Genomic DNA, 19,531 nt, shown 5'->3' on the forward strand with positions numbered 1-19,531 from the left:
CAACCACTTCCCTGGGCAGACTGTTCGAGTGCTTGACAACCCTTTTTTCAGTGAAGTGATTTTTCCTAGTATCCAATCTAAACCTCCCCTGGCACAACTTGAAGCCATTTCCTCTTGTCCCATCACTTTTACTTGGGAGAAGAAACTGACAGCCACCTCACTACAACCACCTTTCAGACAATTGTAGAGAGTGATAAGGTCTCCCCTGAGCCTCCTTTCCTCCAAGGCTAAACAACTCCCATTCCCTCAGCCACCCCACTACAGCTTGTGCTCTAAACCCTTCACCAGCTTCACTGCCCTTCTTTGGACACACTCTAGCACCTTAATGTTCTGTAATGACGGGCCCAAAGTATTTGACCTGCAGTTTACCTAGTCCTGCTGGCCACACTATTTTGGATACAAGCCAGGATGCTATTTGCCTTCTTGGCTACCTGGGCATACAGCCCATTAGTGTTCAGCCAGCTGCCAACCAACACCCCCAGATCCTTCTCTGCTGGGCAGCTTTCCAGTCATTCTTCCCCCAGCCTGTAGCATTGTGTAGGATTGTTGTGACCCAAGCGCAGGACCCAGCACTTCGCTTTGTTGAACCTCATATAGTTGGCCTTGGTCCATCAGTCCAGCCTGTCCAGATCCCTCAGGCAGACCAATGCTCCTGTCCAACTTAGTGTCATCTGCAAACTTATCAGGGTGTATGTAATCCTCTCATCCAATCATTGATAAAATATTCAGCAGAACTGGCCCCAGTGCTGAGCCCTGGGAAACACCACTTGAAACCAGCCATCAACAGGACTGACTCCGTTCACAATCACTCTTTGGGCCCAGCCATCCAGCCAGTTCTTACCCAGCGAACAGTATACCCATCCAAGACAAGCAGCCAGTTTCTCCAGGAGAATGCTGGAAACCATATCAAAGGCTTCACTGGAGTCCAGGTAGACAACATCCAAAGCCTTTCCCTCATCCACTAAGTGGGTCACCTTGTCATAGAAGACCAGGTTAGTCAAGTAGGACCTGCTTTCATAAGCTGATGCTGACTGGGGCTGATCGCTTGGTTGTCCCACATATGCTGCATGATGGCACTCAAGATGATCTGCTCCATAACATTCCCCTGCATTGAGGTCAGATTGTGATTCCCTGGATTCTCCTTCTGGCCCTTCTTGTAGAGGGGCACCATATATGCTAACTTCCAGCCAACTGGGACATCTTCAGTTAGTCAGGACCGCTGATAAATGATTGAAAGCAGCTCAGCAAAGACTTTGCCACCTCCCTCAGTACCCTTGGGTGGATCCCATCAGGCCCCACAGGCTTGTGTGTCTAAGCAGTATAGCAGGTCACTGCCCATTTCCTCTTGGATTATGGGGGCTTCATTCTGCTCCCCATCCCTGTTTTCCAGCTTAGGGGGCTGGGTACCCAGAGAACAACTGGTCTTAGCATTAAAGACTGAGGTAAAGAACGTAGTAAGTACCTCAGACTTTTCCTCATCCTTTGTCACTATTTTTCCCCCTACATCCAATACAGAATGAAGATTCTCCTTAGCCTTCCTTTCATTGCTAATGTACATACAGAAACATTTTTCTACTGTCTTTTACAGCAGTAACTAGATTAATTTCTGTTTGGGCTTTGATTTTTCTACTTGTCTTCCTGCATAACCTCATGACATCCTTGCAGTCCTCCTGAGGACTACAGATTTTAGTCAAGTGACATTTAAGGTAAGTTTCCTTGTTACCAAGCCTTATTATCTTTGAACAGATTATTTTTTATTCAAAAACAAAGAATAATCATCAAAAGGGTCAGTTTCAACATGCTCACTAGTCTCTCAGAGAGCACAGAGTGCACTTAGAAATATTAGTGCTTTCTTACCTTCTTTTCACCTTCCGATTTCTCCCAAAACAACATTGCTTCAATAAAGTTATTCATGTAATTTATGTTGTTTTTCCCTTTTTCAACAGCACCTGTGGTTTAAGTAAAAAAAAGCAAATGCCGTATTTATTAAAATACCAGTTAACAGATTCCTACATAAATTTTCTTTACGCAGCTGTCACATTAAGAACAGTGTAATTCCTCTACAAAGATCATATGCCATACTCTGAGCAAAGAAGTTTAGACAGTAATTCCTAGTCTCCTGCAAGTGCTGATAAAGAAGAGTCAATATACATAACTGTATAATTAACAGTTGTTCAAGCATTAAATGGCTTTACAGTGAACTTGTTAAAATAAAACAGTCAGCCTGTTCAGCTGAGTGTATCTATAAAATGCAAAACCCCTCTGAAATTAATTCAGTAACACTAAGCCATTATTGGTATTATTATTAGAGTCTGCACATATTAGAAGTGGACTAACTGGTTTATGAGAAGGAAATTCAGGAAAATAAGCATGAATTATACGGACAATTAGTGATTTCATCTGGAAGGAAAACGTCCACACAAGGGATTAAAAGGGCTTAACTAGTCCATTTCAGAAATTAATTCAAAATAGTTTTCCTGAATATCCTCACGCAGGTAAGACTACTTATTTATGGAATACTAATCAACATAGTATCTAGATGCATAAAAACTACTCTCTTGCAATTTAATATATTAAAAATTTTGTCATATTTTTAAAGTAGTTAGTGACCAGATTTCATATTTGCACGATCTAATATTACCAACATCATTTTAACTGCACAGACTAAACACAGCTATAATATATTTAAATTGTGCATAAACCCCTCTCTGTGTTTAAGCATCATCACTTGCTTTCCCTCGGGTCTAAACATTTTTAAGCCCTTTGTCACATAATCATAATCAATTACTTGCTTTTACTGGTTAAATGTGTAAAAACTCAACCACAGATGCTTTATATTAGACAAGTCTAACTTCTATTGCTATATCTTCTATTTCTTGGCAAGGTCAGGAAAGACTTGACTGAGGAACACAGTAACCATTAGAAGACCAAGTTTACTACCTTGTAATTAAATATTATGAGGTAGCGTATTTCAGTGGGAAGTATAAACAGTAGAAAGCTGTGCTTGGATCTATATTGCAGATACAATAGCCTAGTGCAAAGCTGCTGGAAGAAAAAAAAATAATCACATAAACCCTATTACCGTCTTTCAGTAAAAGATTGATATCAATGTAAGGCAAATGTCCTTCTTAGGATCTTCTTGAAGGGGTAAAAAGAGGAAAAAAATCCAGTCCTGAGCTTAAAAAGGATGCAGCATTATCAAACACCTTAGTGCCCTGCCTCCGACCAAAATGCACAAGCAATCACATGCAAACTTCTGGTTACTTAAAGGATTAGGTAGTATACTCATATGAACCAAAAAAAGTATTCTACTTATTAGTTAACACCACATTAGTCCAGTACACAAAGTTATGAGAGGAAGAAAATAAAAACATTAACAGTTTCTGCAGATTGTTAGACAAAAATACAGGCAATGGGATTCATAAGACTAATCCAGCTTCTGTAGGTCAGTTCCTACAAAAATATTAATTGTTCAGAAACTTAATGAATTGCACAAGGCTCCAACACTGCAAGCTACAAAAGTAGCAAGCTCTCTCTCCCCTCACCCCCAGCTCTTACCTTGTGATACAGAAACATCACGCATGGATGGCGTTGAAGTAAATTGAGCAAGCTGCTCCTTCAGCTTCTTGACCTCAGCTTGCAGCTGGCCCACATTTCCTTGTGTGTCTTCATTTACCACAGCCTTTCATAAATACGTTAAAAGAAAAACAGGAAAAGGTACAAATAAAAATCTTACAGGATAAGAGAATACTCAAGGACTTCAAAGCAGCAAAACTACTGAGAAATCTTTCCATCTTAGGAAAGGGAGAACTCATAGGAAAATCAATGTTCCATTTACTGAGAAAAACTAAGTTGCACTTTAACTAAAAATAGTAGTTAAAAAAATAATTATGTTTTCTGCAGAATTTTGTCTGGCTCTTTTTAACCAACAAAGTAGTATACATTGAAGACAGTAGCTTCCAGCCAGATGTGAACATACTTTCAAAACCCACTCATGAGAAATTACATTTTGGGTATTAGCATATACAAAAACTAGATGCACTGAAATATTATTTTTTTATTTTTTTTTTTTTTACAATTTTAATCTTTAGTACAGATTTATTTTACTTCTTCTAATCAAGTGCTCTGAGAACAAGCAAAGCATGCACACTTATCAGTCATTACCTAGTCTCCAACTGTTGTATTCTATTCATAATCAAAAACTAACGAGTCCTTTTGAAAAGTCATTTATCATAACATTTTAAAATACTAAACTTGCTTTCCTAAATGTTATATTCATTTAAATTGAAATACACCTGTGCCTTCACTAATGAAGTGACCCTGTTTGCAGATGTGTAGTTTAAATGACAAGAAATAGTTTGTTGCAGTAAAGACATTGAGTAACTCTCTTACCTTGTTTTTAATCAACTTTGCTCGCTGAGCAAAATTAAGAGTAGATAATGTTTCACCAAAACACCTGGATCCTGGATGAACATTTGCAATTATACATGTTTTTGCATTACCACCAAGGGAATCCTATTTAAAAACATGGAAGTTAGCCTTATTTGCATGTTTTTGTTAACAGCAGGAAGCCACCACCTAAGAGCTACTGCGTATCATTTTGAACAAATTGCAGAAGGTATTTTATTTAACAAATCCCCACACTAGGTAATTTTCTGAAATTTTATTTCAAATGTGAGTATGAAGGATGTAACTGTAAATAAAGACTTTATTTAGGTTTTCAAAACCTTGACTATATTACTTATCAACAATTTGAGATGTTTTTTCTTATTTTTTACACCTGAACAGCAGGGAGAGGAAAAAAAAAAGCCAGAAAAAAAATATCAGGGAATAAGGTAGATATTTCACTTTAATCTTGGTAATTAGCAGACTGGTATTCACGTTATTTTGAATATCAGCTAGCCTGTTGATCATTCCAACCCATTCTCTGGTGGCAACTGCCAAAACAAATCACAAAACAGCTTCTTGACCAAGGATATAAAAGGAAGCTCTCCCTTTTACATGCATGTCTTCAGATATTTCCATGCAGTCAGAACAAGTAGCTCTCAAATCTCTGGAGTTACACCTGAGACTAAAAGTCTAGTGCTACAAAATAGCTCACAAGCCTCAATAGCATTCCCCTTCACTAGCAGAAGTGTTCGTGTTTGTGGACTTCTTTGTAGTACAGCCACCTAAAAAAATAACCACTTAAGCAAGTAACAGCTCATACAGTTGCAATTCTCTTCCAATTTCTATGTATTTTGGGTTGCACTGGAAAAATAGAACCATGAACCTCTGAAGAACTACAAGATATACATAGAACAGGGATGGAATGATTGGGAAATTTTGTTGCGATCATAACAATACTGTGTTGTACATAATACAGCATTCGTGTTACAAGTGCTATATTATAATACAAAAATATATTACAGATTTTATCTATTAGTGTTCATAGAGTTTTGGTGAGAGCTGGCATCCAACAAATCTTTGCTTCCACCTTTGTTTTCTCTTCATCTTGAAAATAGCCCATAAACTCTCAGGTAGGAAACTGTCAATTTATCCAATTCTTAACATCATACCAACACTTAGCACTTGTAGGCTAATTCGGGAGATCCTGTCAAATGTTTCAACACAGCTCTAAATATTATGTTGTGATAACAGTGTTTCCTAAGTTATAGGGATAAAAGTGTACACTTTTTCTTTAAAACTTGCAAACTTGTAATAGGAGATTACAAGCATAAGTAAGTTTGTCTTTAGCTAACAGCAAGAAACTGGCTGGAAGTCTGTTGAGGAAAAAAGGTATTTTTCAAGCTTTCTTCTACCTGCCCAATATTTAAACAAATTTTTAATGTACCCGAGTTCAGCTTTTTACAGTAAAAGTACCAACCCAAGCAAATATTTATTTCTACATCCCAAGCAGCATATAAAATCCAGAAGATATATATTACCCGTAACAGAAAAGTGAGCTTTGAATCCCGGTAACAAATGTGTCTCTGTTTTCCATTGCTCACATCAACAAGTGCTGTGATTACTTGGCCCAGGCAACTTAGTGATCGATTTATGTTACCTGCTTCCTAAAAAGAAAAATAGAAGATTGGTGGATGGAACAGGGCAGTACCTCTGAAAAAAGAAAGATGCCACAGATATTAAAGAACTAACCTTTAACCTCAGTCCTTCTGTATGGGTGTCTTTCTGTCTCTCAGATCCTGCCAAGTCTACCAGGTTAAGAAGGGAAGACCGAATGTTAACAACCTCAGTGGTTTTCTCCATGGATTCCACTGTGATAGTGAAAACTGCATGTGACCTTGAGGATTCTCTGTTCATTGAGGTTGATGCTACACGACGGTTTCTCCAGCCCATAGTTAAGACCTAGGCATGAAAAAGATGTCAAATGATATCAAGTGTCTCAGACAGTACCCTGTAGTTACATACAGGTGACAAGCAGTAGTAAGCATACTTCAGTGCAACAGCTTTCAAAAAATCTCAAGGACAAGGACTTTTACTTTTTTTCCAATAGAAGTATTTTAAAAGTGAAAAACACCCCCTACAGTCAAGCTTAATAAAAAAATAATTATAATACTCACTTCTTTCCTCCAAGAATGCCATTACTATTTGAAAGGCTAACATATCCAATACTAGTATATGTTAGCAGTACACAAGGAAAAAAATATTTAAAGTCACAGAAGTACTGTGTGTATGTGTCACATTCATGAAGAAACAAACCTGACAATTTCTGGAACACACATGCTGCCTAATTAGCAGGATATATAGTTTTCTATTGCCATTTCAGAGACATGGAAGGCAAGCATTAGGGGAAAGATTACTGTAATTGCAATTCATATATTCCAAACTCCAGAACTATGATTTCTTACATGTGTGGGATAGCCAGGAAGCATTGCCTAGAAACAGCTTCTTATACTGTTTTTTGGAGTACAGAGTTAGGGGAAGAGGGAGTCACAGACACTGCAAAAGTAGTATGTGCTTTAATCAAAGAGGATTACTTACCAAATAAGCATCAAGATAAATAGTCCCAACATTAAAAAGTGACAAAAAATACCTGGTATGCTTCAGCAGCAGATGACAACACCTGTTCAACAGCACCATCAACAAAGACTCCCTTCTTGATGTGTTCTCTGAGAAAGAGTCCAGCTGAAGCAGAATCTAGCAAGTCAAATATCTGTTCATTGTAGATTTCAATAAATGAGCATTTGCAGAGAAAACTCTTTCCACTGCCAGCCTGAAAAACACAGTAATTTACTCAAACAGATTTGCTTAATTAAGTCTGGCATTGTACTGCAATGAGTCTCTTTCTACACATATCTAAACCTACTAGTTTGCATATATATTCTGCATATTACACATTTCTGATGCTCAGATGACAACCAACATCCAGAAACCTAAATGTATTTTTAGACTCAAAATACAAAGCACATTGGTGCCTGAATAATGTGTAGCATAATTTGGTAGAGTACTAGATTCAAGCATTTCTCCTTGATAAATTTGATGCAACCTGACAATAATTCTGGAAATTTAACTGCTACATACCTGGCTTACCAAACATCCTTAACCAATCTTTAGTCTGAGACATTACATTCACTGCAATAAGTATAGAATAAGCGTACCTTTTCTTTTTCACGTTCAATAAGAAAAAACAAGTATTCAAAGCTCCGTGGAATGACACCTCTCAGACTGTGAGTGAAATTATCAGAATCAGATGGTCCTAAAGGGATTTTTAATTAAAAAAATAATTAGTAAGGTTGACCTTTTAAAGATATCATTATAGAAGACTTCAGCAACCATGTTTTAGTCAGTTTATGGCAAAACCACCAAAGAAATGCAATAAAATAAACTTTCAAGATCTAAGATAATGTTCCATAATCATATTTATATGTAGTCTAAATCACAGAATGATCAGGGTTGGAAGGAATCTCTGGAGATCATCTAGACCAGCCCTCTGCTAAAGCAAGTTCTCAAGAGCAGGTTGTACAGTCGTGTCCAGGTGGTATTGAATGTCTCCAGAGGAGACTCCATAACCTCTCTGGGCAGCCTGTACCAGGGCTCCATCACCCTCAAAGTAGAGATTTTTCCTCACATTCAGAAGGAGCTTCCTATGTTGCAGTTTGCGCCCGTTGCCCCTTGTCCTGTCGCTGGGCAGCACTGAAAAGAGCCCGGCCCCGTCCTCTTGACATTCACCCTTTAGATATTTGCAGACACTGATAAGATCCCCTCTCAGACTTCCCTTCTCCAGACTGAACAGGCCCAGTTCTCTCAGCCTTCCCTCACTGGGGAGATGCTCCAGTCCCCCATCATCTTCATAGCCCTCCGCTGGACTCCCTCCAGCAGTTCCCTATCTCTCTTGAACTGGTGAGCCCAGAACTGGACACAGCACTCCAGATGGAGCCTCACGAGGGCAGAGCAGAGAGGGAGGATCCCCTCCCTTGACCTGCTGGCCACGACCCTCCTGATATGCCCCAGGATCCCATTGGCCTTGATCCTTGTTGAAGTTTATTTTACCTGTCCATAGGTTACCTAAGTCTAAAATAGTATATACTACTTGGACTTCCATAGAAAACATGTACAAATGTGCAAGTATGCCAATACAGATACCTAACCACAATTTAAGAACCAGGAAGATGGGGTGGATTTGCACCCATCCATTTTTTTATGTAGTCCTTGAAAAAATGTCAGCCAAACTGGTTTTGATTATCTCAGTAACTTTCCGATGTCAAGCACAATATTAATGCATTAAAAATCACCACTGTACGAAGAACAAGATTACAAAGGAAGCCCTTCATACATAGAGAGGCCTTAAACACCTAGTTGGGTAGGAAGTAGTTATTCTGAAAACCTAAATATATTTTAATATGGAAAACTAGAATATTTTTCTACACATGCAAGGCCCATCAGCCAAAAATGGAAACCAGCAGAACACTCATTTTTCAGAAAGTTTTGAGAAAAATTACTGTTTGATTTAAATGAAAAGCTTCTCTCCTCTCTTCTCCAGAAGAAAAACCTACATTTTCAAAAAGACAGATGAGAGTATCTATACATCAGTCTTTTGATATAAAGCAAGAACTACACTGAGTACTACACTGTTTCTTAAACTTTAAAGTTATCTGCAGGAAGACAAAAATCTAAATCATCCCTTGTGTTTGAACAAGACAAGGTTTCAACTCAAGACAAAAAAAACATTTAGAAACCACTGAAAGATTAAGCTCTCTCATGCACTTACCCATCATAGTGAAGGTTTTTCCTGACCCAGTCTGGCCACTAACAAAGAAAAGCAACAACAAAAAGAGTCAGATAAAGCTCTATTCTGGCTGTGATTTTTTTATTAATCTGCATCTTATATGGAGAACTCACAGCTCAAACCAGTAAATTTTGATTAGGTCAGTCCTTCAAGTTAGCATTTTTGACCAACATGTTTACTCAGTTTTCAAAATGAAGAAATATTAAATTAATATAATGATATTCCTACTACTAGTCATGGGTATATTTCTACCTCGAAAACATTTTGAAAGTTAAAATTATTTTTCCTGAGTTTTCCCAGAAGCAGTTAAGGCTCACTAAAGAGCTGAGTGGACCAAGTATCAAGTTAAAGTTATTTTCATTCCATTTTTCTAAGGACATATCAAAACTTACTAGCTTTCTCTTTAACAGTACAATAAAACCTCTAGTTTTTAGACAAACAATAGTAAAGTTGAAATAAGTTTACAATCCACATTATTGTCTTTTAAGTATTAGAAGCATAACACCTACAAATAGATTCCTCCAGAAGAGGAATAAGAAGTACTCTTCAATATTGCAAGAACGTTTCTTATGTTGTGTTGCACTAATGAAGCACTTTCAAAGATTACTGTAACATTAAGCAGGCTGTAGCACTTAAAACCTCTACTCCTTATTATCACAGCCACCTCAAATTTTTGCAATTGCTATGAAATACCATTAAATGACTTACTATGCAAAGATGGTTCCATTGTAGCCATTCATACAAGATTCAACAATATTTTTGGCCACACTTGAGAAGACTGACTCCTGGGGACAAGGGGAAAAAGAGAAGGCATTTGGCACCACTCATTTAAGTATCTCTATCAGCGTTTTCTATACCATAACTTTATAATGTATAAAATAGATGCATTCCTTAAGGTTAAGACTTGTATCATGAGTCCTGGAGCAAAACAATACATACTAAGTCTTTGTGTCACAAATCACACCCTCTGAAAAAGTTTTATTCCTTGCTAAACTGAAAGAAAAATAAACCAGCATCATAGTAACAGCTTTCAAAAATATATATTAATTTTGGTCCAGTGTTTTTGATTGCATTATGTGGTTTATACCATCAGTAGGTCAAAACTGAGCCTATGACATTGATCAAACCTCGTTAAGTTTCAACATTTGCCACTACACAATGGCATTTTCAACAAATCTACACAATAGTTAAGTCTCATCTGCTTTCATGTATTTCTCTTAGATCTGCAAGAAGATCCTAGCTACAGCTAACTGTCTACAGTGGGTAGGTTTTTGGGGGATTTTTTTTTTTTTTTTAAACAGAAGTTAAAGGGAATTAAAGTGTTAAAGGAATTAAAGTTATATTCAGAATTTCAGATGCAATATTACAAAAATTAAATTGAAGGATTTTCCTTTCGGTATTACCTGTCCCAGATAAACAATCCATCTGTTTAAAAGGCAAATGTATAAAAAGGAAATAGAATAAAAAGAAAGAGAATATAAACTCATAAGTTCCTAATATACAAATCACATCTTTAATATCATCTACTGACTGCCAGTTATTTTTATACATTTGTATTAACAGGCAGGTTTATCTTCTGTCTACAGTGTTACTGTAGCATCAACAAATAGAAACTTCAACTTTAATGCAAACTTTGATTAAAGAAATTAATGGGTAAAAAAATACATTAAAACTATTAGAGAAAACAATTTTGTGCAACATTTCTGTATTATAACTACTTATTACCAATCTTACCACTGCAAAAAAATACGACTTAAGGCATTACATCTTTAGAAAGGTTTAGTGTAGTAGTTGGCAAAATGGGGGAGGGATGCAACACTGTTAAGAGATTCTGAAAGTTATTACCTGTGTTGTTTCCATATTTGCAACATAATCAAAAGTGAAGATCTTTGGCTCAGGCTTCGAATGCAGACGGATAGTATTTGATGAAAGAACAGATAAACACAATCCTTGATCTCCATCAGTTAATGCAGTTCCCTCTGAAGGAGGACGTACCCTCACATAAACTTTGATAGCATCATCTTCAACACTAAATAAATATTTATGCATTAGATTATTCTGAAATAGATCTATCAGCTGTTTGACAAAATTAAATCACAAAAATCAGATTAAGCATGTGAACTCATACAAACGTCTCTTCTGAAAATACACTGCTCTTCACTGTACACATCAATTCACTACAAGCCACAGATTTATTAAAGGTAACAATGTGTCAGATTTAAAACCAAAGAACATGAAGTGACTGGAATTTACAGTTGTTGCATATAACTTTAGCTCTAAAAGAACACATTTCACAGTGAACAAATATAAAACCAGTGTTACTATAAAGGTTTCAATAGTTTCTAAGACTATGGGCTTCAATCATCCTTCTTACCACTGGAAGTTATAACAGACTTTACAAATTGAGCAGATGATGCTACGCTCCAGCAAGAAAGTTACCAGCATTTTCTTTGCTGTTCACACGAAGGGAAAGAATAATCAATTCTTGATCCGTGAGTCTGATAAAATACAGCAGCACATAGATCTAAAAGCTCCCTAACCCATTTCATCACATTTATGAGTGGATGTACCAGTAAATCTAGTCTGAATAAGTAACTGTGCATGACCATTATGATAAAGCTTTGAGGAGTTCTGGCATAAATACTAATATACTGATACAATACTAAAGAATTAAATTCTTAAATGAAGCAGTAGCAAACTTTGATTTTAAGTAATTCTCTCCCAGAAGGAAGTTATAGCATGAAGGTATTATAACTGTTATTGATTTTTCCTTTTGGTAAACAAGAGAAAGGAACAGAATAATTTTGAAAGTGGTAGGATTTCATGACTAAAACGTGGGGTTGGAGAATGGCAGAGGAAAGGACTAAAAAAAAGAACAGGAAGCAGCTGAGAAAGGGAAGATGTTATACCAGATTTAAGACACACCACGCTGATTTGCCAAATATGTTTTCATTAAACAGTATTATTCTGAGATGTGGCAGAAACTGTATTTGGAGAAGGGCTTTTTGTTTTAGCTTAGAACTCCATCACAGAATTGAAGTTCTTTATGGAATGTCACTTCAGAGAAATTCTAGAGTCCAGCTGCAGAGTTAGTGGACAAATGAGAATTTACTACATGGCAGCATTCCAAAAGGAACTTGATACTTCAGAACAACACTTTTATTAATAGAACATTTTTTAGAAAACTTTTAAGGAAAGGAGAGAAAGGCAATAATCTTGTGCAGTGAAATACTGAAAGAAAAAACTTTTACATTAATTCACAAAGATATACAAGGTTTTGTTTGCAATCTTTTTGCAATGTGATTCTTCACATATGAGAACCAGTCAATACTACTTTACCTGGGCGAATTCAACAAAGGTAATGCAGAGTCACGTAAATCTAAAAATAGAAGTGAAACACACAAAAAATAAACATGATAAAATTATGGCTCAAAACCCCCATTTAAATAGAAAATATCGTGAGCAGTACTGAGGGAGATAAATGGAGAGTCTTGTAACTATCAGTTTTATGCGTGAATCAGAATGGCACAAAAACATTTAGCAACTATGTTCCTTTGGCAGAAAGTCTGCTGTTTCTTGCAATGATAAAGCTGCAGTCCTGCAATGTCAGCACACACCCCCTTGTAAATGTCTGTGCAATGAGTAGTCTCTGAAATTAACATATATAATGTTTTCCAAGTGTTTTAGAGGATTAGGAACATAAACATATGTTTATATAAATAAATTTAAAATACACATATAATATTATAAATATAGTTATATATTATAATTGCATAATCTTTAATTATTATAAAGTATGACATGCATATGATTTTAAATACTATATATAATATACATATTATATATAGCATACTATACAGTATATCTATGAATATATATTTATATTTCATTATATATTCCCATTATATTTAAAAAACTGTGAACTCACTGCTGATAATACAGCATGAAATAGTTTCACAGATAGGACTGAAAAACCACAGTTTCCTAAACATGCACAACCGAGGCACTATATTACTTTCACGAAGCAATATCGAGCACTTAGTAATGCATAAAACTCTCCTGTATGTATGAGCATCGTTTTGCACAGCTTCACATTTCAAGGAGACGGCACGTACCACCCCACAGGTAGATACTGCAACTTATTTTTTACTTAAGGGTGAATCTGACATGAAATTATTTCACATAAGTTAGTAAAAATAATAACTAATGTAATAAAATTTTAGAAGTAAAATGACAGTGAAAGATTATTTACCAAAATATTCCAATAATAAATACCTTATAAAGTCTCTAAAAGCACACAGGTTTCATCATAGGAGTATCTCTTTTAGGCCATAAAGATGTGCACAGGTACTAACTTCATTTACATTCACACTACACGAATACCCTGCTGCTGCTACGCAGCCCTACCTGCTTTGATTCACACAATAACATTTGAGAAATGTGCTAGCTCCTAATTCAGTCTTTAAATGCACAACGGTATCAAAACGACCCGGGACAAGAAAAGCTGCACATTTTACAGCTGAAATCAGACCGATAGGTACTTGTACAGCCTGTACCTTGGGAAGTGACAGACTCCCGGCTAACCATCCTTTAGCTCCCATTTTAAAGGGCTGTTAACTCGCAAAAGACGACAGTTACAACCACCACAGCTAGTTAAAGTTCGATAAAATTACGGAAGACGAACTGATAAAGGCGGGGCAGCTGAGAGCAAGAGGCTTTTGTAAAGCCCTGCCGCTCGGGAGGGCTGCTCACGCCTGCCAGCCGCGAGAAGCCCCTGGGGATACCGGGGCCAGGGGTGCCGCCGGGAGCGGGGCGGGGGGGAGCGCTCCCTGCCCCAGCCCCGCCGGGGGGCAGCCGGCTGCCCTGCGCGGCCTCCAGCACCGCAGCCCCAGGGCACCGGCCCGCAGCGAGCCCGCACGCCGTTAGCTCTCGCCCCATGGCGATGCCCACCGGAGGCGGCCCGCCCCGCAGGGCAGAGCCTCCTCACCGAGCTGCCCCGGCCCCCACCAGCTTCCTGCACAGCAGGAAAACGCCCCGCAGCCCCTGCACGGCCCCACGGCCATGCCGGCCCTCCTCACCTCTAATACCGGGGGCCATGGCGCTCGCCAGCCCCAGCACCTCTCCGCCCACTGCCTCCCAAAATGGCGGAATGTTTGAATTTAGCGCGAAGAGCCACGGACAACGTCACACGTCACACCCCCCAACGCCAGCACGGGCGCGGCCATTTCACTCCACATCCGCCCTTCCCCGCTCCGCCTTCTCTCCCGCCATTGGCTGCAAGTGCCTCGGCCCCCGCACGTGACGGCGGAGCTGTGAAGCCGCGGGGGCCGCCCTTGTTCTGTCCCACTGCGGCCGCCGTCCTCTGCCGCCCACTCGGCCCGGAAGCGGGCGGGGAGGCTGGCGGGGGCGGGGCGGGGCGCGGCCGGGGCGCGGGCAGCGGCCATGAGCAAACGGAACCAGGTCTCCTACGTGCGGCCGGCCGAGCCCGCCTTTCTCAGCCGCTTCAAGCGGCAGGTCGGGTATCGGGAGGGGCCCACGGTGGAAACCAAGGTAACGGCCTGGCCCCGCGCTCGGGCACTGCAGCCCTCCCCGCCCCGGGCCGCCTTCGGCTCCCTGCCCGTGGGCTCCAGCCCCGGCCCTGCTGCCTGCGCCTGCGGCCGGGCTTCCCGGGGTGGGAAGGGGCAGCGCCCGCTTCAAGGGGCCTCTAGTGCCACGATGCACCCCCTCGGGCCTAAAGCAAGGGCGGTGGGGAAGCAGCGCTTTGTCCCCGTAGGGTGGCGGGGGGACAGTAGTTACCGCTTGAAAGTAACAGAAACTATGTTTGTAACTTGTTTTTGCTTCGGTGTTGGGCATTCAGAACAACAAATTGGAGTGCGCCTCCCCATTGCTGCTTGTGATAATTGCAGCCGCAGTGACCGTGGTGCCCGGCTGCTCTGTCAGCTCCCGAGCGGTCTGGGGAGGCAGCGGGGAAAGAGCAGTGATGTCCCAGGCCTACAGAGCCCAGGCAGCAGAAAGAAAAGTGTTTAATAGTAAAAAAAAATGTATTGGAAGGGAGTTACACGTAATCTTGGTATAGGTGAGCAGACAGGTGCTCACGTGTGGTGGCTAGGAAGGCAGGACAGGGGCAGTAGGCTTTGAACCAGCTTGTGAAAAGGCAGCCTTTTTTGGGGGGAGGGTACTGTTTTTTTATGTTTACAGTGTGCTTTTGCATGTGTTTCCTGCTAGCTATGGATTTACAAGATGCCTTAAGAAAGAGGCCTGGCATTACTGTAATACATCCAAAGTCCTTGTTTCTTTTTGATGACGGAGGAGGTTTAAATTTGCACTGTAGTTGTACTTGCACAAATGTTTGGATGATCCTACCGTGACCTGCACGCAGCTGAAAAACAACCTGGCAAAAGTCCCCCACCAGTGGCTCATTGTTACGGCCTTGTTTTGAATCATGCCACTGTGGGTATACAAGTTATTTGTGAAAATACCTTTGATCACAAAAAATCAGTGTATTGACTTTCACCACTTGCTCCATTTGCCTTTTTTTTTTGGATTTTTTTTTTTGTTTGGGTTTTTTTTTAAGGTTAAATTCTAGTATATTGTGGATCTTAAGCTGAAGAGGCCATTATCACCTAATCTCTCCAGACTGGTCAGTAAAGTAATAGTTACAAGGATTTCTTAAAAAAAGAAATTTCTGATGAGCTAGAATTTATGATAAAATTATGCCGTTAGTGAAGTTAGTACAAACTTTCCAAAAGAAAGAAGATTGCATTTTGTCTATATCTTGGTAAATTCAATGGATTTTGGTAATACTACCTATACTTGTCTGATGAAGTTTTCAGTTCCTTTAATACTGCCAAACGCTATGTTGTTGGACTGAAGTTCCCCTGTCAGAAAGTTTGATTTTCATAAAATTTCACCCCAACTGATTTTTCTGACTGGGAGCACAAATTTGAGAGAGTGGAAACAGGGACACTCTTGTGTCGGTAATGCTTACAGTGATTTGCTTGGGCAGCTGTAATAACGGCCACCATGGACTCCCTTTCTCTGCACTGTTTTGAGTACAGCATAGAAGGATCAAATCTGGAGCCACGTATTTAAGATTTTCTTAGTGTTGCATGGCGTACGGTGTTGTACAGTAAAGAACAAAAGGAATTACTTCCTTATCTTCCAAGTTCCTGCTCTTTTGGTCTCTAATTGAAAGAGCCCATACTGTGTTTTTTTCCTAGGGGATGCTGTCTTAGCAATAGAATTGGAGTGTCATTTGGACAAAGTGTGTTGGGAGGGCCTGGCACTTACAGGTGTCTGCTCGCTAACCTCATGGCAAAAGTGAAACCAAAAGAAGTAGCCCACCCTTGGCAGCTGTGATTTGGTGTGATGATCACAATTTCTTTTATTTCTCCCTCTCTAGAGAGAACAGCTTCCAGTTGCAGATGATGATAGTGAGAATGGCAGTGACAATGAAGATGAGCAGCCTCAAGTGGTGACACTGAAAAAAGGGGACTTGACTGCTGAAGAAGCAATGAAAATTAAACAGCAAATCAAAGAGGCCTTAAAGTCAAATGAATCAGGTGAATTTCAAACTCCTAATTTCTTGCTTTGTATAGCCAAAGGGAGCTTGGTATTTGCTGTTTTCTACTGTTAATGTTACCTTCGATTAATTGTTTTGGATTTTTCAGCTAAATAATTTGCACTCGTGATTCCTAATCTGAAGTTGTTGAGTACATATCCAAGCTGCCTGGCTTTTTATAGTGTTGCAGTTCTGTGCTTCTTAATAGTGCATCACCGTACCTCCAAATACCACCTTTTTTTGTTTGTTTTTTTTTGTTATGGTCTTTCATTGGCCTGGTACACAATCTTTTGACATCACCTATGATAATTTTTGAACTCATTAATTAGTTCAGCCAAATTTGATGCAGAGTGCATGCCTTAAAGGTAATTGTATGAGTTCATGAAAGAGAGTGTCCAGGCAGAAGGAGGAAACTCAGATTAGTGCTTCAGTGAAAAGAATGGCAGGTGTGTAAGCTCAGTAATGTGTTCACTTAAATTGATTTATCCATGTTATTACTTGCTTAAAATCATCCCCAGTATGTAATGTCACTTGCAAATATATTATGCAAAACTAAATTGATTAGCTGAAGGTAATAGATGATACAATAGTGCCAACAAACAGCAAGGTGTAGAAAAAAATACTTCTTTGCTACAAAGAATTAGAAAGCGTTACCTAAATTATTTAACAGACTTCTCAAGAATGGAAGGATGGAAGTGGTATGGGAGAGGTTGCTGCAGTTAGACAATAAAGATGTGAAACTATAGCTGATGAATACAGTTATGTTAAGAATTTCTGTCAGTATTCATCATTCAGATATGGTTGATGCAAGTGCTTTGGGAGTCTAAAAACTTCCATCTTCACAAATAGTGTGATGAAATGTAGCTTTATTTTTGTGTTTTCCTGACAGAAGACAACAGATTAAAGGTAGTTATTACTGTCTCTAGTGGAAGTGTCTTGAGAAGAATATAGAACTGGAACCTCACAGGTATCAAATGTAAAGGTGATTCATAAAAGCTGTGGACCTTTTCCTTGGTTAGCCATTGTGGCTACTTACAAAGGCTGTAAATTGAGTTTAGAGCAGATTGAGATACTAGCACATGGCTATCAATAAGACATCCTTAGCTTCTGTCTTCTTCTGCCATTTGTATTTGAAAATTTAGGTTTCTGCTGTCCCTGTGTAAAAGTATGTGTTAAAAATTAAATGGCAGACATGGTATAAATGAAGAAATAAAATAATAGTTGTGGGAGAAGATACATTGAGAATCTTATAATTTTGAAGAGCGGATTGATGAAAAATTCTTAATTTTTATAATGTAGGTTAGCTTTAAGCTGAATAAAACTAAATCTGATTTGTTTCTGCAGATAGGTAGGTGTAACCTATGTATATGTCTGGTGTAACCAGGTAGTGGGTTGAGCATTGTTTATATAATTTGAACTCCTCTGAGAAAATGTGTTCAGCTTCCAGCTTACTTCCTGCTCTATTGTTACTGAAATGTAATTCCTTGCTTGGTGTTGCAGTTTGTAAAGCTGTCACATAATTTCTTTTAAAAGTGGGATCACCCTCCTGGTGTTGGGAGAAATTTCAACCTATTGGAAAGAAATGGCATGATTCTTTCTGAGAATTGGTTTCCTTTTCATATAAGCAACTTGAATTTTGAATGATCACAGTAGGAGGAAAAAATATTTTGTAAGTCTGGGCAAAAAGAAGTAGTTGTCCAGGAGAATCTATTGAGGTGGAGTCAATGCTGTGAAAAAAGTCCAAAAGAGCTACCAAGTTGAATACACAGTATGAAATGGGAGTGTATTTTAATAGAGTAACTGAACTTTGGTGGAAAAAGATATTCCTAAGACGTAATTGTATGTAGTGAGGATGGTGGGATTGAGTTCCTGTAGGACTTTGGCACCTCTGCTTATTACCCCTTCAGTAATAATTTGGATTTGGAGGAAAAAATCCACAGTAATAGTTAGCAGGAGTGTTGAATCATTGGGCTTTAGGGGCTGTTGCCCTCTATTCTACATTATTGTGTTACTCTGCCTTTACTTTCAGCATTAGGTCTTGGCCTTTTTTTTTTTTCTTTTTTTTTTTTTTGTTTATAGGAATGAACAGGATTAAGTGCTGTGTTGCTCTGCTGTGGATGGGACACTGAAATTATCAGTGAAGGTGTGGGTGATGCTACAGCCTGCTGAAGGCTTTTTGTCTTTGACCATCTTTGCACTGTCAGTCTGATGTTTAGATTTAAATTCAGATTTCTAGTCAGAGGCAGGTATTTAGACAGCTGTTTACTTCCAGCTTGATAAAGAGTGTTTTAACTAGCGTGTTTCTTTCTTTTTTTTTGGATAATTGTCAGTTCTGAAAATGGGAAGTATAAAGAAAGTTTGATGCTGCATGGTTTGATTAAATTTCTTGTTACTTTGATTTTTATCCCAGAGTTGAAAGTGAAATTAATTTAATGGGTACTAGACCATAACACATAGCCCAAATCAGATCATTAGTGAAATGACGTGAAGCTGAAAAGGTAGCAGGGAAGTAAATTTTCTAGTTGATAATCTTCCTTTCCACCATGCATCAGTGCTGCTGCACTTTGATAGATCATAAGTAATGTGCTGCTAATCTGTTGTGAATAGAAACTGTTAGTTTTTCAAAACGTGGGAAGTACTCAGTTTGGAGGTTCTGCCCTCTCCTCTTTTATATCTGTAGTGATGGTCTTAATTTGAAAGTCCTTGTCCTCAGGCTTTGGTTTGGGATGTTATTCTAGGAT

At 38.9% G+C, this 19,531-nt stretch overlaps 2 protein-coding genes across 7 annotated transcripts in view; one reads left to right on the top strand and one right to left on the bottom strand.

Annotated features, from left to right (window-relative positions):
- The window catches only part of KIF15 (kinesin family member 15), a 39,018-nt gene extending 24,561 nt beyond the window's left edge, over positions 1–14,457 (bottom strand). The window contains 12 exon segments of the mRNA XM_080386059.1: positions 1,858–1,949; positions 3,559–3,682; positions 4,393–4,515; positions 5,928–6,053; positions 6,139–6,348; positions 7,037–7,216; positions 7,602–7,699; positions 9,212–9,249; positions 9,938–10,014; positions 11,075–11,258; positions 12,569–12,608; positions 14,308–14,457. Of these exon segments, the coding sequence (XP_080242185.1) occupies positions 1,858–1,949; positions 3,559–3,682; positions 4,393–4,515; positions 5,928–6,053; positions 6,139–6,348; positions 7,037–7,216; positions 7,602–7,699; positions 9,212–9,249; positions 9,938–10,014; positions 11,075–11,258; positions 12,569–12,608; positions 14,308–14,326 (1,311 nt within the window). The 5' untranslated portion in view covers positions 14,327–14,457.
- A 94-nt stretch (positions 14,458–14,551) lies between these two features.
- The window catches only part of KIAA1143, a 102,583-nt gene continuing 97,603 nt past the window's right edge, over positions 14,552–19,531 (top strand). Inside the window, exons 1-2 of one of the 6 annotated variants that reach the window (XM_080386060.1) lie at positions 14,552–14,779; positions 16,632–16,791. In XM_080386060.1, coding sequence (XP_080242186.1) covers positions 14,672–14,779; positions 16,632–16,791 — 268 coding nt within the window. In that variant the 5' untranslated portion in view covers positions 14,552–14,671. The remainder of the gene's footprint in view (positions 14,780–16,631; positions 16,792–19,531) is intronic. The other 5 variants (XM_080386061.1, XM_080386062.1, XM_080386063.1 and 2 more) reach the window with 5 other exon arrangements.

Source organism: Falco punctatus (assembly GCF_963210335.1).
Source record: "Falco punctatus genome assembly, chromosome: 4".
Lineage (NCBI taxonomy): Eukaryota > Metazoa > Chordata > Aves > Falconiformes > Falconidae > Falco > Falco punctatus.